At 29.6% G+C, this 21,935-nt stretch overlaps 2 protein-coding genes across 4 annotated transcripts in view; one reads left to right on the top strand and one right to left on the bottom strand.

Annotated features, from left to right (window-relative positions):
• LOC100871528 (uncharacterized) overlaps positions 1–21,935 on the bottom strand; it is a 40,980-nt gene that overhangs the window by 6,505 nt on the left and 12,540 nt on the right. For both annotated transcript variants that reach the window (XM_003691578.4, XM_031915086.2), the window contains 2 exons: positions 7,348–7,559; positions 3,756–3,919 (listed from right to left, as the gene is read on the bottom strand). In XM_003691578.4, coding sequence (XP_003691626.1) covers positions 3,756–3,919; positions 7,348–7,559 — 376 coding nt within the window. The remainder of the gene's footprint in view (positions 1–3,755; positions 3,920–7,347; positions 7,560–21,935) is intronic.
• LOC105734832 (non-selective voltage-gated ion channel VDAC1-like) lies at positions 12,077–21,833 on the top strand. Of its 2 annotated transcripts, none has more exons than XM_012483574.3 (5): positions 12,077–12,325; positions 12,795–13,006; positions 13,615–13,837; positions 15,845–16,054; positions 21,387–21,833. In XM_012483574.3, exons 2-5 carry the CDS (start codon positions 12,848–12,850, stop codon positions 21,650–21,652), a joined length of 858 nt encoding a protein of 285 aa, XP_012339028.1. In that variant the 5' UTR covers positions 12,077–12,325; positions 12,795–12,847; the 3' UTR covers positions 21,653–21,833. The 2 variants fall into 2 exon arrangements, with proteins under 2 accessions (XP_012339028.1, XP_086766599.1); XM_086910473.1 differs by having other exon boundaries at positions 12,118–12,414.

Here is a 21,935-nt window from a genome sequence, read left to right as displayed (position 1 = left end):
TGAACAAAAATTCTATAAATAATCAAATCTTTCTTTATTTGTTCGATTTTCTATAATATAATAATCTTCGTCATCAAGATTGCTCAATGTAAGATATGATAATAAGGGACGCGATTTTCATAGTTCTTATTATTTTATAAGACTATGATTTTACACTTACAAATTGTTTATTATCATACCATTTCATTAGTAAAATACACAATTAAAATAAGAGTGGAAAAATTATGAATGAATAATCTAGTTTCAAACTTTTGAATACGAGTGCCACGTTTATCGTGACCATCTTCAATGAAGCCAATTTTATTAATTTTACTACTCCATGCATAACAATAAAATTTTGAACTAAAATATACTTTTTTTTTTTTTTTAAATTCTCTTAACTGAAAAAATACTTATTTAATGTTAAACGTTCACATTTTACTACTTTCTCCATCATCTATTTTGTTCTAAAATATATTTCTAGGCAAAATTTTTCAAAAATCTAAAGAAATTCTCGGTGATTCTCGGATATTAATTTTCAATCAAGTAGAAATACTCGAAAAATATAACTAAATTTAAAATGGCTGCACATAACGATGACAACACTTGTGCTGAACGCATACGCAAAAGATAAGCCAGATAACTCTTTCTTCAATCAATAGGACATCTTTATGTCTCGTATGTTGCGTCACTGACATTGATTGTATTAACAATTAACAAAAGTCCAAGTTGCACAAGAGCGTATCGACAACTAAACTATTTTAATGCTAATATTACACCGTGAATTGGGTGACAGCTTTTATACTTTTTATCGATTTTCTCATTTCTGTCGTTTTCTCTTCATTAATGCAACTGATAAAGAAACATCAGGACTATGGATCCGTAGCAAATAATTTATTGTTATTCCGCCTACGGCCAATTTCTACGCTATCTATCGGCTGTGTACACTATAGCGGCCATTTGAAGCGCAGCGGTAGTTCTGCAGGATGGCCATTATGACAGCCATTGAGATAAGTCTACTATAATGATCGTTAGCATGTAGTAAAATATTTAAACACGCAAAGTCCACTATTGTGAGGCATAAAATTAATTTTTTCCATCACGTTATTGCACTTTTTTGACGAGATAAAATACTCCTCATCCACATGGATACAAGGGTGTTAATTTCCTATACATTATCACACAATGCTATTTGCATACATGTGGGAAGTCTACTACTGTTTGAAATAACCGCTCGATATTGTGAAACAATATGTTTCTTTTTTATCGTGCATCGTATATAAAATTTTTTGCCCAAAGTTTTGAAGATCACTTTATATTTTTTGGAAAGTGGAGTACAAGTATATAGCATTTCTGCTATAAAATGACTTTTTTATTTTTTTTTTTTTTTCGAAAGAAAAGAAATTTCCATATGAACATTTCATTATCCTCGCAATTAAATAAATTTTAAAAAATAATAAATAAATATCAATGTTTTCGATTTCTAGTAATTCTTTCGGATCAATTTAAAATAAAAACAGATATAATGGTATGCGATATATAAAGGAAAAAATGCAAGATGGAATGAAATGGAAAGCCAAAAATTTTTCGCATTTGTTAAATTTGTACGCTTCGTCGAAAATGAAAACTGATTGAAATCTAGCAATCTCATATTCGTCATAAATTACGTATCGAAATGTAAAATATTGCTTATATTACGTATAGCAGATATCGAGTAGTGGTAATGAAATTTAGAAATAGAGCTAAAGAAAATTACGGTTTTTTGAAATGATTACTTCAAAAATTTACTCTATTTTATATCTTGATTATTTTCCATAAAAATATCTGTGAATGTTATTGAATAATAAAAAGATTCGGTATATATTTTTTGTAAAAAGATGAAATGGTTTTAAATTGAAAAATAAGAAAGAATGTATCTCGCAATATCCTCTTAACTGGATAATTCTAAAATCAAACATCTAAAATAACAACTTTTATATCGTCAAAGGAATAAAAGAGAAAAAATCCAATACAATCGTCTGAAGATAACCATTGCAAAATATTGTTGAAAGGAACGATCGAGGAACATTACCTCAAAAAAAAAAAAAAAAAAGAAAAAAAAAAGAAAAAAAAGAAATTCAACTACCGGTTATTGCATATACGAGTGAAAAACGAATATGAAAACCACTATTGCTTTTCGAGGAAACGATGAAAATGCTACGGGATGTGCATCTTAAAATGTATATGAAACTCTCAATGATCGTAAGGAAGAATATTAAGTCAACATTTAGAATATCCTTTCCACGAGAAAAAAATTGGTTTTATTTTTGTAAAAACATTTGAGCTTGTATCTTGGAATAAATATCGTACAAATATTTTTCATATGCATAACGTTCAACATGTATGCACGATATTGAATAATTTTTTGTAAGAGAGAATGTTTATATTATTTTATATTTTTCTCTTTAAAATATATTTCTTGAATGATTGATTTTTTTATATAGATATATTAACGTGTATTTACAAAGCAAATATTTATCAATTTTCTTTAATGTTTGAGAAATTTCTATTTCAGTTTTTTTTTTTAATTTCATAGATTTTCCTATTTCTTCAACGCATAATGATTACAAATGAAACATCGAAAATTCAAAAATAGTGTATAATTTATGATCGTATTGTAATCTCTGCAACTTTCCAGTATTAACAATCTTACTATATAATCTCACATATCATCGGTTTATATGTTCACGTCTTTCACGTTCCATATTTATTACCGAGTTTTATGCGCACCACTGTTTACCTTATCATTGCGTCATAAAACTTACGATGTAATTAAACCGTAGCCAAGATAAATAAAAATCATTGTAAAGACGTTGTTCGTGTATATCTATAAATTTTCTTTATACGATCGTTTCAATGATTTGAACTCGATAATTAATTCGTATCATCGTCGTCAATTGACCTTTACGCGTGCATCTAGAAAAAATGAAAGAATTAATAAGATAACAAGAATATACATTCACATATAAAATCATTAAAATTCTATTCAAATAATGAAAATTAAAATAGATAATAATATTTACACGAAACACATTACATTTACATAATTGTTTTACCATAATTGCACTATAATACGTTGGATTCAAGAAGAGGTAAAACGACAATCTTCGGTTATCTTCAGTTCTTTAGAAAAATAACAATTGTAATTTCTTCAGTTTTGAAGACACAGCAATGAAAGTTACAAGATATACATATATATAAAAAAAAAAAAAAAAGAAAAAAAAAAGAAAAGAAACATAAAATTTAATTAAATCCACTCAAAAAAGAGCCGAGGCTCTTTTTGCATCCAATCACAGTTGGACGAGCGCTTCTATCAGTAAAACTCAATTCCCCTGCGGCGAATTTCCCGCAGGAGGAGAAAATGTGACGTCATATTATCTCTCCTCTCCTCTCAACATCACATTAGGCATCAGCTTAAGCTAAGCATAATGCCACGTGACGTATCTCTGCCTAATATCACGTTGCCCCCACGCTATTAAATTACGTCACATGAAATGATGCGATGCGATACAATACCGATTTTAATGGATGCCCGCCTGATCACGTGATGTAGACCTCTGCCAAAGTCGTAACGTGACGTCACATTTCCTTCTCCTGTGGAAATTCGTTGCAAGAGAATCGAGTTACTTTTTAACTTGTTACCACTCGTTCGGCATCCAACGGTACAGTAATTGGATCACTTTCGTTATATCTTTCGAATTATCAGATGAAAATGAAGATACGCGCGATTCACTCACCCAGAGAAGTGTCGTAAGCGCAAATGTAATCGCTGGTGGTGAACTGCGCTGTAAGGGCGGTTTTCCCTACCCCCGATGCACCCAGCATGCCGACTTTGTAAGTGGCCACTCGTTCGTTGCTCGTGTCCTCCTCCGCCTCTATCCCTGAAAGCTGTGACGCCGAGCTGAAAAGCAAAAGTCGTTTCAAACGTGTGGCTGACTCGTATCGATCTGAGAGGAACAGGATTCATCGCCAGACATTTTTCTCGTCTCTTATCGGCATTCGTATTCTTATTTGTTTGTTTTCGTTTCCTTGCAAAATGGGAGGCGAAATCGGTTTACGTTTCGGGGAGGGATTTTGATTTTATCGGCAATTTCGTCGGGTAATAGTCGAAATATGGATTTAAAACTGGAAATATTCGCGAGACGAGGATTGTTTCATTCTCACGGATGGAATTTTATCGGCGAAGAATATTAAGTAATGAATAATTTGAAGAAGAGATCGTTTATTCGTAATTGTTTTGTAAAATTTTTTTTTTTAAATAATCTTGCAAAAATTAAAGCAACTACTACATCTTGGTAAATATTTTAGATCGTGTTAATGAGTTCTTAATGGGTTTTTTTTTTTTTTTTATCACAAAATGATATAATTCTTATAGTTCTCAAGTGGAACGGTAATATCTTTAATCGGACGGGTGGTCTGATTAAAGCAATTTCATTTCACTTGTTTGTCACGAATAAAAATATATGGTTCAAGAAATATTTTTGAACGGCTTCAATAAATTAAATGATTGTTCAAAGGAAGGAAGAAATTCAAAATTTGTATAAGAAAATGAATATATATCAAGATTTGCAATAACATCGAGTAATAAATTCGAAGTTAACAGCGTCAGTTGTTCGTTTTATCGCAGTCTGTTCTATTCCTATTATCATCCTGCTTTATCTTTTACTTTTATGAAACTGAAACGACGTCAGTTTGAATTTATGCGATGTATCAACAATATACTATCTCTTTTTTATATTTTATATAATCCCGCTAAATATTTACCTTTCTCTTTAATTAATTTTTCAGATTGAATGAATATGGATAAGAAGATTAATAAAGACGTCCTCCAAAAATAACAAAATTTCATGATCATTGACTTTTTTTTTTTACTACAAATTTTAAGTAAGTTTTATAACGATCTTTCAAATTTTTAATAAGTTATAAATTAAAATATAATTAATCTATATCTAGATAATCTAGATCAATAATTTTTAAAATATTCCTTTTAGAATTTTTACCATTTTTCACTTATATTGATATAAGTATACTTTTTATTTTTTTTTTTTCATCACCAACGTTTAGATTCAAATCGTCGAAATTTGATCGTGTCCATTTCTCTTTCGCAACGTCAGCGAATTCTCCGATAATTTTCCGGTTTTGAGGAAACGGCATTGCGGACATTTAGACTTCCTGTCCGCCTCGTGTGGCAAAGAAGAAAAACCATCCCTATTTCTGACAAAATACGAGAAGATTTCCTGTCAGCTTTCACAATTTTCCGCGTGTCTTATTTCGATTTTCTCGCTCTCTTACTCTCATTTCCCGAACATTATTTCTACTTCTCTTTAAGAATTAATGTTTATTACTGTTCTATTCTCTTAATTTGCCATTTTTCCATCTTCGTGTAAAATGAACATCTTTCCGTATAATTAATATAGAACGATACAATTTAAAGAAAGTGCAACGCTACAAGTTAGTTTTTTTTTTTTTCGATTTAATTTGTTTCTTCGTCAAGTAATATCGTTCACTATTCTTTCTTCTTAAGAGAATGCTCAATAAGATTCTTGGCCTTTCTTTTCACTTACATACTTTCACAATTTTCTGTTTGATCTTTCCCTATGCAACTTCATTGACCTAGAATGAAACGAACTGTAAATGCTGTTAGGACAATCAAATGAAAGGACAAGGTCAAGGATTACAGTGACCTAGATTTGTGCCAAGTTATGTATAAGTTATAAATAAGTTGCAAATATGTATTATAATAAAAATAAAATAGGAAGAAGAATTTAATAAAATACAAATTGAACCTATTTCAACCGTAAAATCTTTTTATACAAATATTGCTTTTGATTGATCGAAAGATCGAAATCGAAATAAAAAAATCGAACTCTTTCGTGAATTTTACGAATTTAAATGAAACACCCATAATTCAAAATCAAGTGCAATAACAATCTGAACTAATGAATTATTTCCATCAATTGCAAATATTTATTATACAGAGTAATTCCTTTCATTTCGAAATTTGGAAATGTATAATAAAATATCTATGTACATAATATCTGATATAATAAAAATAAAAATAAATCCTAAAAAAAGGAAGAACGCATTCGTCTCATTCAAAATTACCTTTAAAACTTGCTTACCAAAAATTTCTTAGAAAAACACGTTACACTTGTATTAATTTTTCCTAAATTTTCCAATCCATGAAAATTCATACATACATACACTTTCCTCGTCATTTCGAGAATCATTCAAATGATTATCGAAAATCTAGCAAAATTTAACATTCTATTTTAACATCAACATTCGTTCACACGTGTTTATCCTTCTGGAATGAATTCTTCCATCCTTTCTCATCCGCTCTACCATCTCTCGCGAAAGAGCACTTGCCGAGATTACATCTTGTTTCATCGTTCACACGGTCGTGGGATAACCTTTTGGGATTCGAGAAACATGGAGACATCGTGGTGAGAAATTGTATGAGACAAGAGAGAAAGAGAGAGAGAGAGAGAGAGAGAGAGAGAGAGAGAGAGAGAGAGAGAGAGAAACGGAAGGAAAAGCCTTTAATCTGTTAAGTAGAACTGGAGGAGAATCTTTTGATCTCAAACGTCTTATTCGTCAACATCGCATTCGAAGAAATTGCTCGATAATTACGAGGATTTTAATTGCTTCGAGAAAAGAAGACGAGCATTGACATCGAGGCCGAAATATTTCGTGATTGTAACGCTTGAGAACTTCAATCAGACTACTCCCAAGATATGAATTTCGCGATTATTAAATGTTTTTATGTTTTAAATGTTTTAAGTGCACATTTGAACTTGGGGAAAAGATTCTTCTTCTTTCTTTGGTAAAACATTTGTAGAGATACTTATGCGCGAGTACAAGGAAAACGGGAAAACAGAACGAATGATTTCCATCCAGAAATCTCGTTCTGTATCTTTATCTAACTTGAATTGCTTGCAATTTAATAAATAAGCTACAAATGAAATTTTTATGCAACAACTTTTGTGTTCATTTACAATTGACTCTCTAAACGTATATGCACAACATTTAAAAAATATGAACGAAGAAAGAGAGAGGGATAAATTCGAATTAATTAGCTCCTGGCAAATTAATTCTAGCAAATTATCCACTTGATTTAAACGAAACGTAATATTTTTAAAAAAAAGTCTACACTACACATTTTGCATTATCAAATTTTTCTTCGCTTTATCTATCTATCTACAAAAATTAACACATACCTATAATTCTAAAAATATGGCATGGATTATTAAAATTTCCAAGTATAAATAAGTATAAATTTAAAATTAATTTTAAAACGCACTTTACACAATACAATTCTATTCTCACCTCAATCTGGCCTCTCTGGTGCTGCTGCAGCTGGTGCCAGAGGACGTGACACTGTTGATACTTTTGCTTCGTCGGCTTTTCAGCGAATCGCCGAGGTTGTAGACCCCGTTCGCCGTAATGGAGAACGACCTGAGCCTGTAATATTCCACTCCATCCTCCTCACCCTCATCGGCTCCACCAGCGCCACCGCGTTTCGTTTCGACGAGCATCGGCTGCAACAAAAGGAAACAATTCTGTTAATTGATGTGCAAGATTCCCTCTGTGGAATTCTTCTTACAGATTTTATTTATTTTCATTTTCTTCCAGTTGATTTGATACGAATGAGGAGACGATGAATCGTAGAGAAAAATAACGGAGAAGATCATAAGTCAAGGAATAACGAACGAATGGAGAATCTTTTTTGTGAATTTTGTACGAAATAATTGAATTGACATAATTGAATGAGTGTACAAAAGAAGGATTTACGTTGTTAATTATAATTAACGATAAAATTTTCAGGAAACATTTTTATTAAAATTATAATGGGAATATAATAAGAGAAATAAAAAAGGAGAAGAGAAATGAAATAATTATGTAGCATTATTTTCGTCTTTTTATTTCGTGTTATCGTGTAATTCATTTATTAACAAGTGAATTAAAACAAATCTATTTTTTTTCAGATGGAATAATAATAAAATTTTGTTCATTAAATTTTCCCAAAACAAAAAAAAAAACCTATCTACGCGACAGAAGTGACAGTTTGCGGCCTCCAACGTAGTCATAAGTTGAATGCAAACGTAATTAAGCTAGATGTTGGGTGTTCTCAGAGAAAACCACAAACTGTGTATATGTATATACGACAAATAGCAGTTAGCAACTCAAAATATAACTGGCTACGATTCAAGACTAAATCTACACGTGTGGCCAACATTTCCTCATCATTTTTCCATTCTTTGAAATAATGAAAATTAAATTTTAAAAATCTATATTTAACTTTATATCATTTCTATATAATACAATTCCATATATGATCGATTGAACTGCAATTTTATATACAAATTATTACAATATCATATAACGTATTAACCGTTTATTATAATTTTAAATCTTGTTTCATGTATCTTATTCACTTCCTGTTGATACTGATTCATTAAATTCAATTAAAATCGATGAGAGTCACACTTAATTATCCCTCGTCAGACTGTGTAAAATAATTATTAACTTGATTTATTTAATACAATAATTCTCTGTGAGAGTTGATTGCAAATAATATAATAATTAAAAAAAATATATTATCACGAATAATCAAGAAATTGTATTACCATGAAAATGAACACCTTATACACGATATGCACCGTGAAAGCAGAGTTTGCCAAGTGAGAACAGTTTCTCGTTAATTATATTCCGTGTGAATTGTTTCCACAGAAGTTGAAGTCGGGCCACAGATTCGGAAACGTCCTGAATTATCGCGATTAGCATGATTGAACTCGATCGGACCACTCCTGGAAACGAGATTATTCTTTTGAAAGAAACTTGAGGATTGAGAAGAATCAGATCTGAAATAACATGGGATGGAAAGAAGATTGGCGCTTTTCACGTGAATAGAAGTCGGCTTTCAAACGTATACTCCTCGCATAGTTTGCAAGTGATGAAGGCATGTGTATTACAGTTTACATTGCTAGAGAAACTTTCGTACGATAGGGTATATTACTTTACTCTTGTAGAATACGTCTAAGCTATGCTGGAAATTTACATAGATTTGTTGGTATGGTGTATTTATTAACTATTTATTAACTTTAGCACGTCTACAGTATTTTTCTGAATAAGAGTATAAAAATTTATGTTATTCTGACGAGATGGTAACAATATTTTTTTTAATAAAAGGAGGATAATTTACGTGATGGACATTTTTATGTGTTATTACGTAAAAATCTTTTGATTTGAAAATTTAATAATTCCAATCAAATATCCAACTATCCTTAATACGTTCAATAATCGATATTTATGAATAAATGTATACAATATTTAATCATAGATATGTAATACATTGCTATCTAAATTATAATAATATATTATTACTACTACTAATAATAATATTGATTCTGGCTCGAATACTCTGTGTATAATTTAAGAGAAATTAATTTTTTAATTGAATTCAGTTGGATGGAAATGATTGGACGTTAAAACGATTCACTTGCAATAATCTTTTAGTCATCGATTAAAAAATACATAGAATTATTATTTTAATGTAATTTAATTCATAGATACAATTGTTTGAATTACCTATTGTTTTATATATCATATTCGATAGATTATAGATTTTTATACGAAATCAAATTTTTATGAATATAACGCGCATATTCTATAAGTTTGTACACATTAAAATTTTACACGAACGCGTAAAATATCAATAATCAATTAAGACAATTACAATTCTATTCTTTCCTAATAAAACACGTACTTCGATATTAAATAAAATTACTCTTCACAATTTTAACAATCTAGAAGAATCGAAGAAACGTCTTGATTTATTTAAATCAAGTGATCGACAATCGAAATCGTATCATTTTAATTTGATTGGATAATTCTATTTCCATGGATCGAGTTAATAACTTCATTTCCACGTTTCATTCGTCGAATCGTTTTCTCATTTTCCCATACAGGTTAATATCGCACCACGTGCGTTTCATCGAGGCGAGAGGAACCGCGTTTCGAATGAAATCTGCTGGAAATGGTAGCCGTAGAATGGAAATCCTCGATGAATTTATGCACGTGATACTCTCGAGTGTGAGCATCGATTTGACACGGTTAAATGTCGAATTTTTCGTTCCGCTCTTGAAATTTTCGACTTCGATGCCTTTTGACGTGAAATGTCGCGGAACGAGAATTTCGTTTTATTTTGTTTTTCGAGGGGAAAATCTGTTTGCAATAGCAAGTAATCCGATTAGCCAGCCGATTGTTATTAAATGATGGAAAGCTATTTGGATCAATCGTGACATTACGTTATTCTGAAATGTAAATATGATATATTCGATAATCATATGTAAATGATATTGATCCGTTATTATTTTAAATTATATTGGATGATAAAACACGTCTTCTAGAATAATTTATTATATGTAAAAAAATGTATAAATTTTATTAATTTCTAAATTTCATTGAAAACAAATATACGAATATTGAAATTGAAAAGATTGTTTCTTCAATACTTCGTTATCCATTCAGAAATATTAGATCTATCGTTTAATGAATTAATATTTGATTAATCATGACCTCGATCAAATTAATGCTTCAAATGTTAGAGATAAGAAATGAGCGATCTGGCGGATGAATAAAGATTAGGGTCAAAGTGAATCCTCGCACATCGGTGTGCCCATTACGAGAATTAAGGGTATTGTTGTAAACTGACGTTTTAGCCTAATTCCTGCGTGAGCATGAAATTCAGCTGACATCAAAGTTTCTTCCTTATAATTTAATTCCTTGAGAAATTTTCAGGTCACGTGCAAATTACATTTTCTAATTTGAAAAGAATTTTCAAAGAAGATTTAAAATTAAGATGTTAAAAATTTGTGAAACGTGTGAGATATTTGTAATTAATATTAATATTTCTCGATCATTGTATTTAAAAAGAATTATCCAAGAGATTATTTTCAATGGAAAGCAAAATATATTAGTTACATAGATAGATTTCTAAAAAAATAATTTTTTAATGTGGCAATTAACAGAACATCAACAGAAAGCTTTTACCAATTTGTTTCCAAGTATTATAATTAAAATTATTAAAAAAAAAAAAACAAACGTTTTATCATAAAAATTTATTTATAATAGTATTACCGATTTTATTATTTTCATATAAAATAGAATTATTTTTTCTTTAAAAAAATCTCAACTAATCCATACAAATTAATAAGAATTAATATACTTCAAATACATTTTCAAACCCATTTTAATACATAATTATATACAACATCGTTACATTTAATCATCACATTTCATCTTATAAAAGACAGCCACCTGTCATCTATCATATATCACCATTTCAAAGAAACAATTTACCTAACACGAAAATCCGATCCGAGAATACTTTTTCTTTTTATCTCCATCCTTTCAAGTCTCTTCTCAAACTCCCCACCTCTCTCCCTCCCTCCCCCTCCGGAAACAAGCGTCAAACTTGTGAACCCGGGAAAAGACATCACCGATCTCTGGCAATCTCAGGTTTCGTTTCGACGACGTCCTCCTCGTCGGAGGACGTTTCGCGTGGACCGGATGAAAAATCCGATTCCACATTGAAAGAGTCGTCAGCTCGAATTATGTCGATTCGATCCGTGGATGGAGAATCGTCCCTTTTCCACCTTTCGACAAATTCTCCCCGACGGATTCCCCGTTAATCCTACTGTTCCTTAATCCAACTTGCCACGGATCTCGATTTTCTTCCTTTTTCGTGTAGTTAATTCGATCAACACGAATGATGGAGAAACGAGTTGATCTGTCGTTAGGCTTTGGATAGATACGCGTTGTAATGGGATGGAATTAAAAAATTAAAATTAAAATTATTCTTATTCATAGAGTAGGGCAGAGTATTTAATTAAATGGTTTGACACGCGTAAGGAATCGTAATACTCGCATAATTGTTATTTTTAATTTTTATTTTCTCAGATCAGATCAGATATATCTTTATATTCTATGCAATTACTAAATTTTTTTTCATTATCCGATTTTCGAAGTGATTGGATCGATGTGAACGAGATTTAACATGTTGACGAATCACTGCCTTCCTCGATATAACTCGTAATGCTTTTCGAAACGTGAAAAATGTCAATGGCCGTATCGTCTAATTCCTGTCAAAACCGATAGAAAAAAAACCTGTAACAGTAACTTGTCCCTATTTCTCGGCAAATAACCCATCGTTTCAACGAAGGTTAAAGACGGCGATGTTGCACACGATCGAGAGGATCATCCCGTTCATCGTCGAGTCCAGTTACATCGACGTCTCGATTTGGTGAATGCCGTTTAACCCTTATACATAATAAATTATCGCATTCGTGACAAATTTTGACAACCTTGGAATTGGAAAAATCAAATATCCAAGTTGTGTAAATATGATATTACGAGTTGTTTCGTAATATAATTACGAAGTAACACCGTTATTTATAAAATATCGTAGAGTCGAGGAAGGAAAATGTAAGATTTTAAAAATATTTTTTTTTTTTTATTTGCTGGAAAAGAAAAAGAAGATGAAATTGTCAAGAGAATAGCGTTTAGGGAATAATCTACCGAGTCAGTTAATACTTACTATCATAAATTAGAAAATAAAAATATTCTGGGCTAATCTATCTGTTGAAATATATATTTTTTTAAGTGTTATTGATTTTTATAATAATAATAAAAATTATTAGTATTAACACTAATATTTTATTATTATTTGTTTGTAGGTATTTATCCTATATAAAAATGGCCATGTTTTACAGTTAAATTGTTCGGTGTCCGGGAATTTATTCGTCCTTTTTTGAAGTGACACGTCATGACTGCGCCGAATTTTAAGGATCTGGGCAAATCTGCGAGAGACGTATTCACAAGTGGCTATCATTATGGCAAAACTCTTATCAAATTGGGCGTTAAAGCGAAATCTGACATACTTGATATGGGCAGTGATTTACGCTTGATTTGCGACACATCAAAAGTAATTTTCCAAAACATTTCCTTCAAGTTTTTTAATTCGTAAAAATAAATTTGAATAACTCGTATCGCGTGTAAATAATTTCGAGTGAATTTTGAGAGAATTGAAAATCTACAAACGATTTAAGTTCGAAACTCATTTTTGCGATACTAAGCAATCGAATGGAGTTTGATTAAAATTCAAAATCACGTTGGGAAAAACAGCGATACGATTATTTATCGTTGTGCGTGCATTTAATATGCAAATTTCGAACGTAGAAAAACGTTTAACCTCGAAATCCAATAATAGATTTCGTGAGCAACAGTTCGACTACTGCTTTCATCCTTATGAAATATTTGAAAATTTTATTTCCACACTACTTCTATCATTTATAATTGTAAATCGATGTTATATTTTTTCTTAATTTTTTTATTTTGCATCTCGTTGTTAAAATTTCTTCAGTATTTAATCAAAATTAAATATTTACGATCGAATCGCTGATGATCAAAGAGTATCCAAATATCCACGCATATCTAAATTAACGGATACTAAATATTACTTGTATCGTTAAAAATACCAATAACTTTTAAAATTGGACCGACGGATTAAAATGATCCATTCGCAATTAACAGTTGACCGGTACCATGGATTCGCAATACAAAACGAATTACGGAAATTTTCTGCAAAAATGGACGACGGATAATACTGTTACATTGGGCCATAGTATTGACGATCTCCTAATCCCAGACGTTGGCGTGCAATCGGAGATTAGTTATAATCCAACCACAACTGCCAAATTGCTAAAAATTGGTACCAAATGCAGCAAGGAGCTGTTCAGCGCGTCGTGTTCGATCTGTTAGTCGATTTCATTGTTTAACATTTGTTAAATTTACAGTCGAGATAGATAAATGATTCTAAAGATGACTATTGCGCATCTCACAGATGTCTAATTTTAACAATTATGGTGTATACAGAGCTTTCAACTTCGTTCAATTCGTGGAGCATTGAATGGAAGAAAAGCAGATAATAATTGTTTGCCGATATAAGATTATTTTAATAACAGTTTGCGATGGTTATTTTGATTTATATATTTTTTCAGGATTAATAAATAAATGAAATAATTTATTTTATAATCATAAATTATATTTTGATAATAATTTAATCGTTTCTATCTTTTTAATTTAATATATTTTTTTAATCATGTTATAATAATTTCAATTTTTTCTGTGATTCGCATTAGAAGAGTATGGTATAAAGTTGAAAATTGTAAAACTTGTTCGAGAGTTCAGGATAGTTTTTCCAAGTTTAGAAGAAAATTAATAAAAGATTAGCAAGAAACATTTTTCTTTTTTAAGATTCGGAAAAAAATTCTTGAAAGATTCTTATTCTAATTATCTCATAAATTTCATAAATAAAAATAGTGATTTAAAATATTCAGTTAAAATATACAAAAGAAATCAACATATACTATCATTAATGAAAACTCACGAGTTTGAAACAAAATATTTTTATAATATCATGTGTGTAACATTTCAATATTCCAATTAAAAGAGATTTGTGCATATAATCTCTTTTATATGAGACACTTTGTATGTTTATTCGTCCAAAAATAGAAGTGTTCATATTATAATTTAAATAAATAGAAAAGCTTATTTGATATTGTCTAATCCAGAAAAATTTATGATTGTTTATCTAACATGAGCTATATTTTACATCAATATATGAACATTAATAATTTAATAATTTATATCTTTCGCTAATGATGAAAACTTTTATTGCCCAAAATGTAAATTTACTTTTTTTAAAGATATTTTCAATTTTACAAAAAAACATAAGTTAATGGATTTGAAAATTTTATATGAGATCTAAATTTTTATAGATCTTTTTAATCTAAACGTTCATTCATATTTACACGTATATTTTGTTCAATTCTTGAACCAAAGACTAACTTTAAAATTAAAATACGTCATTATTTATATATACCAAGCAGTTAAAGATATTCTTTCCTCAAAATGAAAACTTGAATGATACTTTTAAAAGAATAAAATATTCTAATATAATTTTCAAAAATATAAAACGTTTGCATTATAAACTTAATCTGCTATCCTGAAACCTCAAATATTTGATTTCGTTGCAAATTAAAAGAAATAACAAATCTAATTTAATTTTAGATATTTTAAAAATTTCGCATTGCTCTGGAAAATTTTATGTACTCATCCACACAGTGTATCATCCATGTAGATAAAAAAAATTAATCTTTGTAAAAAGAAACAATTAATCCATTTCAACTTCACATTATCAAAATTTCCTTCGTTTCAATTATTTCCAATATTCGTATTAATTCGTCCTCTAATTAAATGCATATACGTTCAGATTCTTACCTTCATACACGTGATTGACATTTGTACTTCCACCAAAGTAGGAGTAATTCAATGACACAACTGATATTACCGATACTCGAACGAGATTGATATTAAATGAAAATCTAGCTACGTTTGATATAACGAACGTGGAATTTTGAGCCTTAACTGTGTATTAACTGCGGTTTAACGGCGTGGTATGAAGGCCATGAGTGTTGAATTTAAACTAACGTTGAAGGTTGAGGCATTCCGAATTATGGAACGTTTGGTGTTTACCAACGAATTGCGTAAAACCGCAGGGATGAATTGTTTATATTACGAGTTACATCTTTGTTATCGTGAAGACTGGAAAATTCTGAATCATTGATTTAAAATTCTTAATTCGAATTATTAATAATTAATTTATATCCTGCATAATTTTATTAAATGGGAAAATGATCGAATTATATACTTCCATTTGTAATTATTTAACAAATTTATAAAAATATTTTCCATTTCACAGCAAGCGACATACAATTTAACGTAGATGTTTTGGGCTCCGTGGTCGCCGCAATAAAAGGTTTCCTAATCGGTTATCAAGGTGGCTATAACTCGGGAACGAACAAAATGACGAAGAACGATCTAAGTATGGCTTTCGATTATCAGGACTTCGGTTTTTACTTTCGATGCACCTCGATACCATACGAGTATGGATTGTCTCTCATGTACAAAGGTTACAAATTTTATCTAATTTTTTTAAAAGATCAATTTATACATCAATGCGAAATATTCACAGTGAAAACGGTTTAAAAATATTTATGAAGATGGCGTCCAACCTTCATTTATATCTATCTTCCGGATATCTATTTTATCTAAGTGCAGAAATATCTTCTTTTAAGAAAAAAATATTATGAAAAAAGAAAATTCGTACGAAAATCTTTATAAAGGTATACGTTATGCGATATTAATAAAAGTTTTTCTTTTATAAATGGACGTAAAACTCGAATCTACTTTTTTAAATGGAATTCATAATTAATTCATATTTAAACAAATTGATCGTGTCGGTAATTTTTTTATTGTTATTTTAACATGGTATATTAATAAACTCTTAATAAACTTCACGTGACCACAATAAATATTTCGTGTAATGATAAATTTTCAAAATACATAACAATCGTAAACGATTTATAGATATATCCATTCTAATTCATGAAATTTTTGTAAAAACTATGTATCATATTTCCTATATTGAATTTTTATTTTATTGTTTGAAAAATTTCTTTTTTTGTTGCAACAAATTCAGGATTTACGAAAAATTTGATTCAATAGATAAATGTGCAGTATTTTTCACGACGAAAATTTCTATGTGAAAACACAGATGGAATTTTTACTGTCATCGCGAATATTTCATTCTGGCTTTGTGAATATTTCGTATTGATCTGGAAAATATTTATGATTGATATTTATGATTTATATCAACGTGGAATTTATCATCTAATCTCGAGATAATTCAGTATAAATATTATTACGTGCAATTAATGCATATTTCTAAAAGATTACGAATTAAAGAACGATGAGAATTTTTTAACAGATTTTCTTTTTCATCGATGAGAGGAAATCAATGAAATCGATTTAACTTTCCTCGAATAGAATGTAATTTAGTTATTTAATTTTGGAGAAGAGATTTAAATAATCGTGATGGCACTAACGTTGGAGATTCGAATAAACGTAATGGTATTTTCGTTGACAATTCGCAATGTAAAACGATTTCAAATTAGTATGGATCTGATTTAACACGTGGAAACACATTGGATTAATATAATTAGTGACATTAATTTAACGCGCATATTTAGTCCTGCTTTTATTGATTGATTAATATCAATGTAGTTAATTATGGAATTAAATTTGATTTTCTTCGAAACATTAGAGAAGAAATAGTTAATAATTTATATAGTTAATAATTTTTTATTTAATAAGATAATTTTATCTTTTCTAATTATAATGATTTTTTATATCATATTATAAATTTATTTTATATAACATGAAAATTTTCATATTATCAAGACAAAGTAAATATTATTTATTGCAGTTCTATTTAAATCTTTTTTTACGACCAGTTTTTAATTATCTTCACCACACATTTTATTTTGTTCATTAGCATATATCATCGATACATTGATTTTACTTCGATCAATTTAAACTTAATCAAAATCCAATTTTAATTTCTAACTATTTTCCATATCACAATTTCTCTTGTTCCATCCACGAAATTTTATATATATACGTTTTATTGACTTTGAATTATTCATCATCTATATTTAATTTAATCATATGCAAACTAAAATATATTGCATTGCATATTATATTGCATCTTCCTGAAACAAGATAAAAATTTTCGAATAAAAAATTATTCTTCCAATCTTTCGAAATTCATTTCTACGTCAATTCAAAAAAATATTTCTCCACTCTTCTTCTGAAATTCATTTCTACGTCAATTTTCATTCTCATTCGTTCAAAAAGTAAAATGATCGTAGCAAATTTCAAAATTCGTTTCTCTGACAATGATAGAGATATTTTTCTTAAAGCAACATTCAAAATATCGGCGACTCGTTCCTTTAAATTCGATGGTTTCCGCTCGAGCAAACTGTTCTCAAACTTTAGTCCGTACACGGTTAAAATATTGCGAATATTGTGCGAACAGAGGGATAAAATTCTCATAAAAGAATTTATTGTAGGAGAAAATGGAGAAAGGAAGGTTGCAGTTCCATTTCACGTGTACAATCGTGAATCTTTTCTTGAGAAAGAGTTGTAAAATGTACTAAATCTGGTCACTTATTTTTCAATTATTTTTTTATTATTGCAATTAATTTCAGATTGTCTCTTAAATTGTAATTCTTGTTAGTCTCTGTTTCAATAGTACAAGCTTACAAAAGGTTGAAATTTCTAAATGAGAGAAATACCTTTATAAATGTAAAAATTTATTTTTAAATCAATTTTTTCTTTATTTGTTTTCTGTATTTTAGCAATACTATTATTTCAAACGATTGGAATTTTCGAATAAAAGAATAATTTAAAACTCTGTCCCAATGTCGATAATTTTTCGAAGTGTTGAAATTTCCAAACTGTTCCATTTTTCAATTTTTTTTTTTTTTTTCAATATTGTTTTTCAATTGTAATTCTCCGTTTCGACAATATGCTCCGTCAAGAGATTGAAATATCCAAATAAAAATAAAAATCACTTTGACATATAGAAATATTCGAAATTTTCGCTTAATTGAAATCTCCATTCTAGTAATACGATTTGTCAAAAAGTTGAAATTTTCAAATAAAAAGAATCAAATGGTTTTTTCAGATTTAATCCTTGAAATATGTGATTTGTACATTTGTCGCCTAATTTCATATATCCATCGCAAGAAAATTGTCATAAATCTTAAAAACTCCATCATTTTTCAAGGATGTGGAAAAAGTTGATTTATTATATGATATTTTAAACATACATATATCAAACAATGTGACAGTGATGCTATCTTATACTATATTTTTGTAAAAAAATTTCCTATGTTCTCGTAGATTCTACTTTAAGATGCACATATGATCTACATCATATATCACTAGACAATTCAGAGAATAGATCCCTAGTTGACCTAGTAATATCGATGACTTGTCCTCTCTCACAATTTTCTGTTGTTAAATCATTAGATGAATACTTTTCACTGGATTAAATTTTTATACGTAAAAGTAAATACGAAAAACATTACGTTTCTCATTTATTTTTTTCACCTAAACTCATCTTTTACAAGCAATTTTTCTTTTTCTTCTTCTTCTTCTTCTTTTTCAATTATCTTACTTTTTCATCATTTTCTCTACCACTTTCGAGTTTCTGAAAGAATTTATTTCCTAAAAAACTCTTTCAAAGATTTTTATGATAAAATATTAAACCAATACTGTCAAGGACAACTTCTTCCTCGAATTTACTATCGATTAAATCGCGAATTTCTAAACTTCCTCCCGATTATCCATTATGGACGAAGTAAACGTCTAAATGCAGAAGTTGCCGAAAGCTCTTAGATCGGGGGATCTGCGAAACACAATGTTAAAGTCCATAATCTTCGGCCTTCATTGTCGAAGGATTATCGAGTTTAACCGTTGAATTCATACCCGTGTTTCCTTTGGCCAAAGATAAAACAACAACATTAACTTCAACCCTTGTTTCTATATACGACGAGAAAAATAGAAAAATTCGTTTTCTCTCTCGATTCGTAATTCATATTAGTTACAATGAAATAACAATAATCAGTTTCCATAATGTATAAATATGGAAGCAATATTATTTATCTTTAAAGTGAATTTTTCAGGTATTACATTTTGCGAACCGTGCAATATTTTAAATCGTATTATTATCATCCATAAACTGTAAACCATAAATGAAACATTTAAAACTGATTGTAGAGATTAACATTAGTTATTTTTAATAACTCACGTTGTATGTACACAAAAATTTGCACGATAACTAGAGTGACTATGATAATACGTTCATCGCTTCCATGCATATTTTATAATCCGTCATGTTTACGCTTTGCACAGTCCTGGACGTAATTACTGGGTCCATCAAGAGGAAAATAACCATTCGAGCAACAGCTGGAAATAATGTTGGGTTAACGACTGTAGTTGGCTGGCAAATCTCTGCCTTTCTTCCCTCCAATTTTCCCTTATTCCGGTTTTGATAGCACCGTGTTTTTCTTTTCCTCGATAGCCGAGGAAGGTTAGATTCGATGAATTTGACGGCATGGAAGGTACATAAGTGCCTCCACCGCTTCGTACACCGCAAATTTTCATCGATTTTTCTTGTTTCCTAAGTTGCTGTGCGAGCAACTTGTCGAGTGGCCGAGATACGAAAAGGTTTCGTGAAAGTTTTCGTTATGAGCTTCGTGGCAGAATTTTTCTACGCGAATATCCAGTTCAAAGGAATTAGGTTTGCAATATTTGATATTGGATAACGATATTTTTATTTTAATCTTTCAAATGTAGGAGTTAAGAATTTCGATGATCGTTAAGAATTTGAATTAATTCATCGAAATTTCTTGAATTGTGTTATGTATGTATGTATAACTTGCAAGTTTTATTGTTTATCTGGAAAAATATCGTGTAAATAATTAATTTGAAAATTTGAAAAATAATTTCAACAAGATTTTTTAAGCAATTGTATATCATTTATCGATTCTCTTTTTTCAAATGTTTTAGCAATGAAACGAATGGATTATCAATTGTTGTTAATAGGATAATGGCACTCAATTGTACTTTGTCATGTTTATAAGGATTTCATTTCGTAGATTATAATTATAAGATAACTGCAAGCTTCGTTGTGAAAGCTCTAATTTTCTCAACAGTATCAGAGCTGTGAAGGTGTGTATATATATATATATATGTATATATGCACGTAATTAAGCTAGTACAAACAAACTCTGTTGTATATACATACATGTAGTTACTAGGTTGCTTAATTAGCAGCATGTACGATAGTGAAAGTTGTTACAGAGCAGCGTGTTCTGTCGCAAATTTTCGCCTGGTAATAAAACTTTATGGATTTTTTCCAAAATCAAATTCTGCATACAAAGAAATGCTATCTTGCATTTTCGAATAATTTTTTTTTCTTTTTAAGAAGAAGAATTAAAATCTCTCACCACTTTTGATGATACACCTTGCACGTAATTTTCACGTAAAATTTTTTAAGATTTATAAAAAAGATTAATTAGAATTAAATTTTTTAATCAATTAGTACACAAGCTAAATTTCGAACGAAATTTAATAATTTTCCATATTTATAATCTCTCCACGTTAGAATCCACGTTGGAAATGTTGGATTTATTTAACTAATTTAATGCTCAATTCTTCTTATTATATTCTTATATTAATCTTCTTACGATTTAAACATCAACCCCTCGATAATCAATTTAACGACCATATAAAATTCAATATCATAGAGTGAAATAAATCGTTTTATTTCCTTAAAAGGGATGCACGTTAAAGACAAAGAGATGTAACGATATTTTTCGTAATTTTTCAAGTGACCGAAGAATGGGACACGGCCGTTAACAGTATTGTATGCAGAAATGGTGGAATGATACAATGGATGGTCGGCGCTGCTGCTAAATGGAAAATCGACGACACATCGACGTTCCGTTTTAAATTCAACAGCGATCTTCAACTTGGTATGAGTCTACAGCAGAAACTGGACGACAATGTCATGTTAACCCTGTCGTTTAACATCGATTGTATAAACCCTCTGAGAGGTGGCCACAAAGTCGGTCTGGCCCTTGATATCGAGGGCTGAACCATTAAATGAATCGGGCATTTCGAATTTTCTTTTTTATAAAAAAAATGCTCTTTGACACCTTTAATTTTTTTAGTGCACTTGTTTCTCGTTTATATATATATATATATATACATATTGTATTGTGTTGTGATATTAAAATGTCCGATATTATTAATATTAAAATAATATTTGCAAGTGATTCGTCCTTTCGATTTATTTGCATTTTTTCAACAATCATTCGAAGATAATGAATTTCTTAAGTTTTCCTTGTTACGATATTTTTTTTAAGTATTTTTATTTT

The sequence above is a fragment of the Apis florea genome, unplaced genomic scaffold (genome assembly GCF_048593485.1).
Source record: "Apis florea isolate Af1SG1 unplaced genomic scaffold, ASM4859348v1 contig_3193_pilon, whole genome shotgun sequence".
NCBI classification, from domain to species: Eukaryota; Metazoa; Arthropoda; class Insecta; order Hymenoptera; family Apidae; genus Apis; species Apis florea.
Note: the sequence above shows the minus strand (reverse complement) of the source record. Positions and strands in the feature narration are given on the sequence as shown.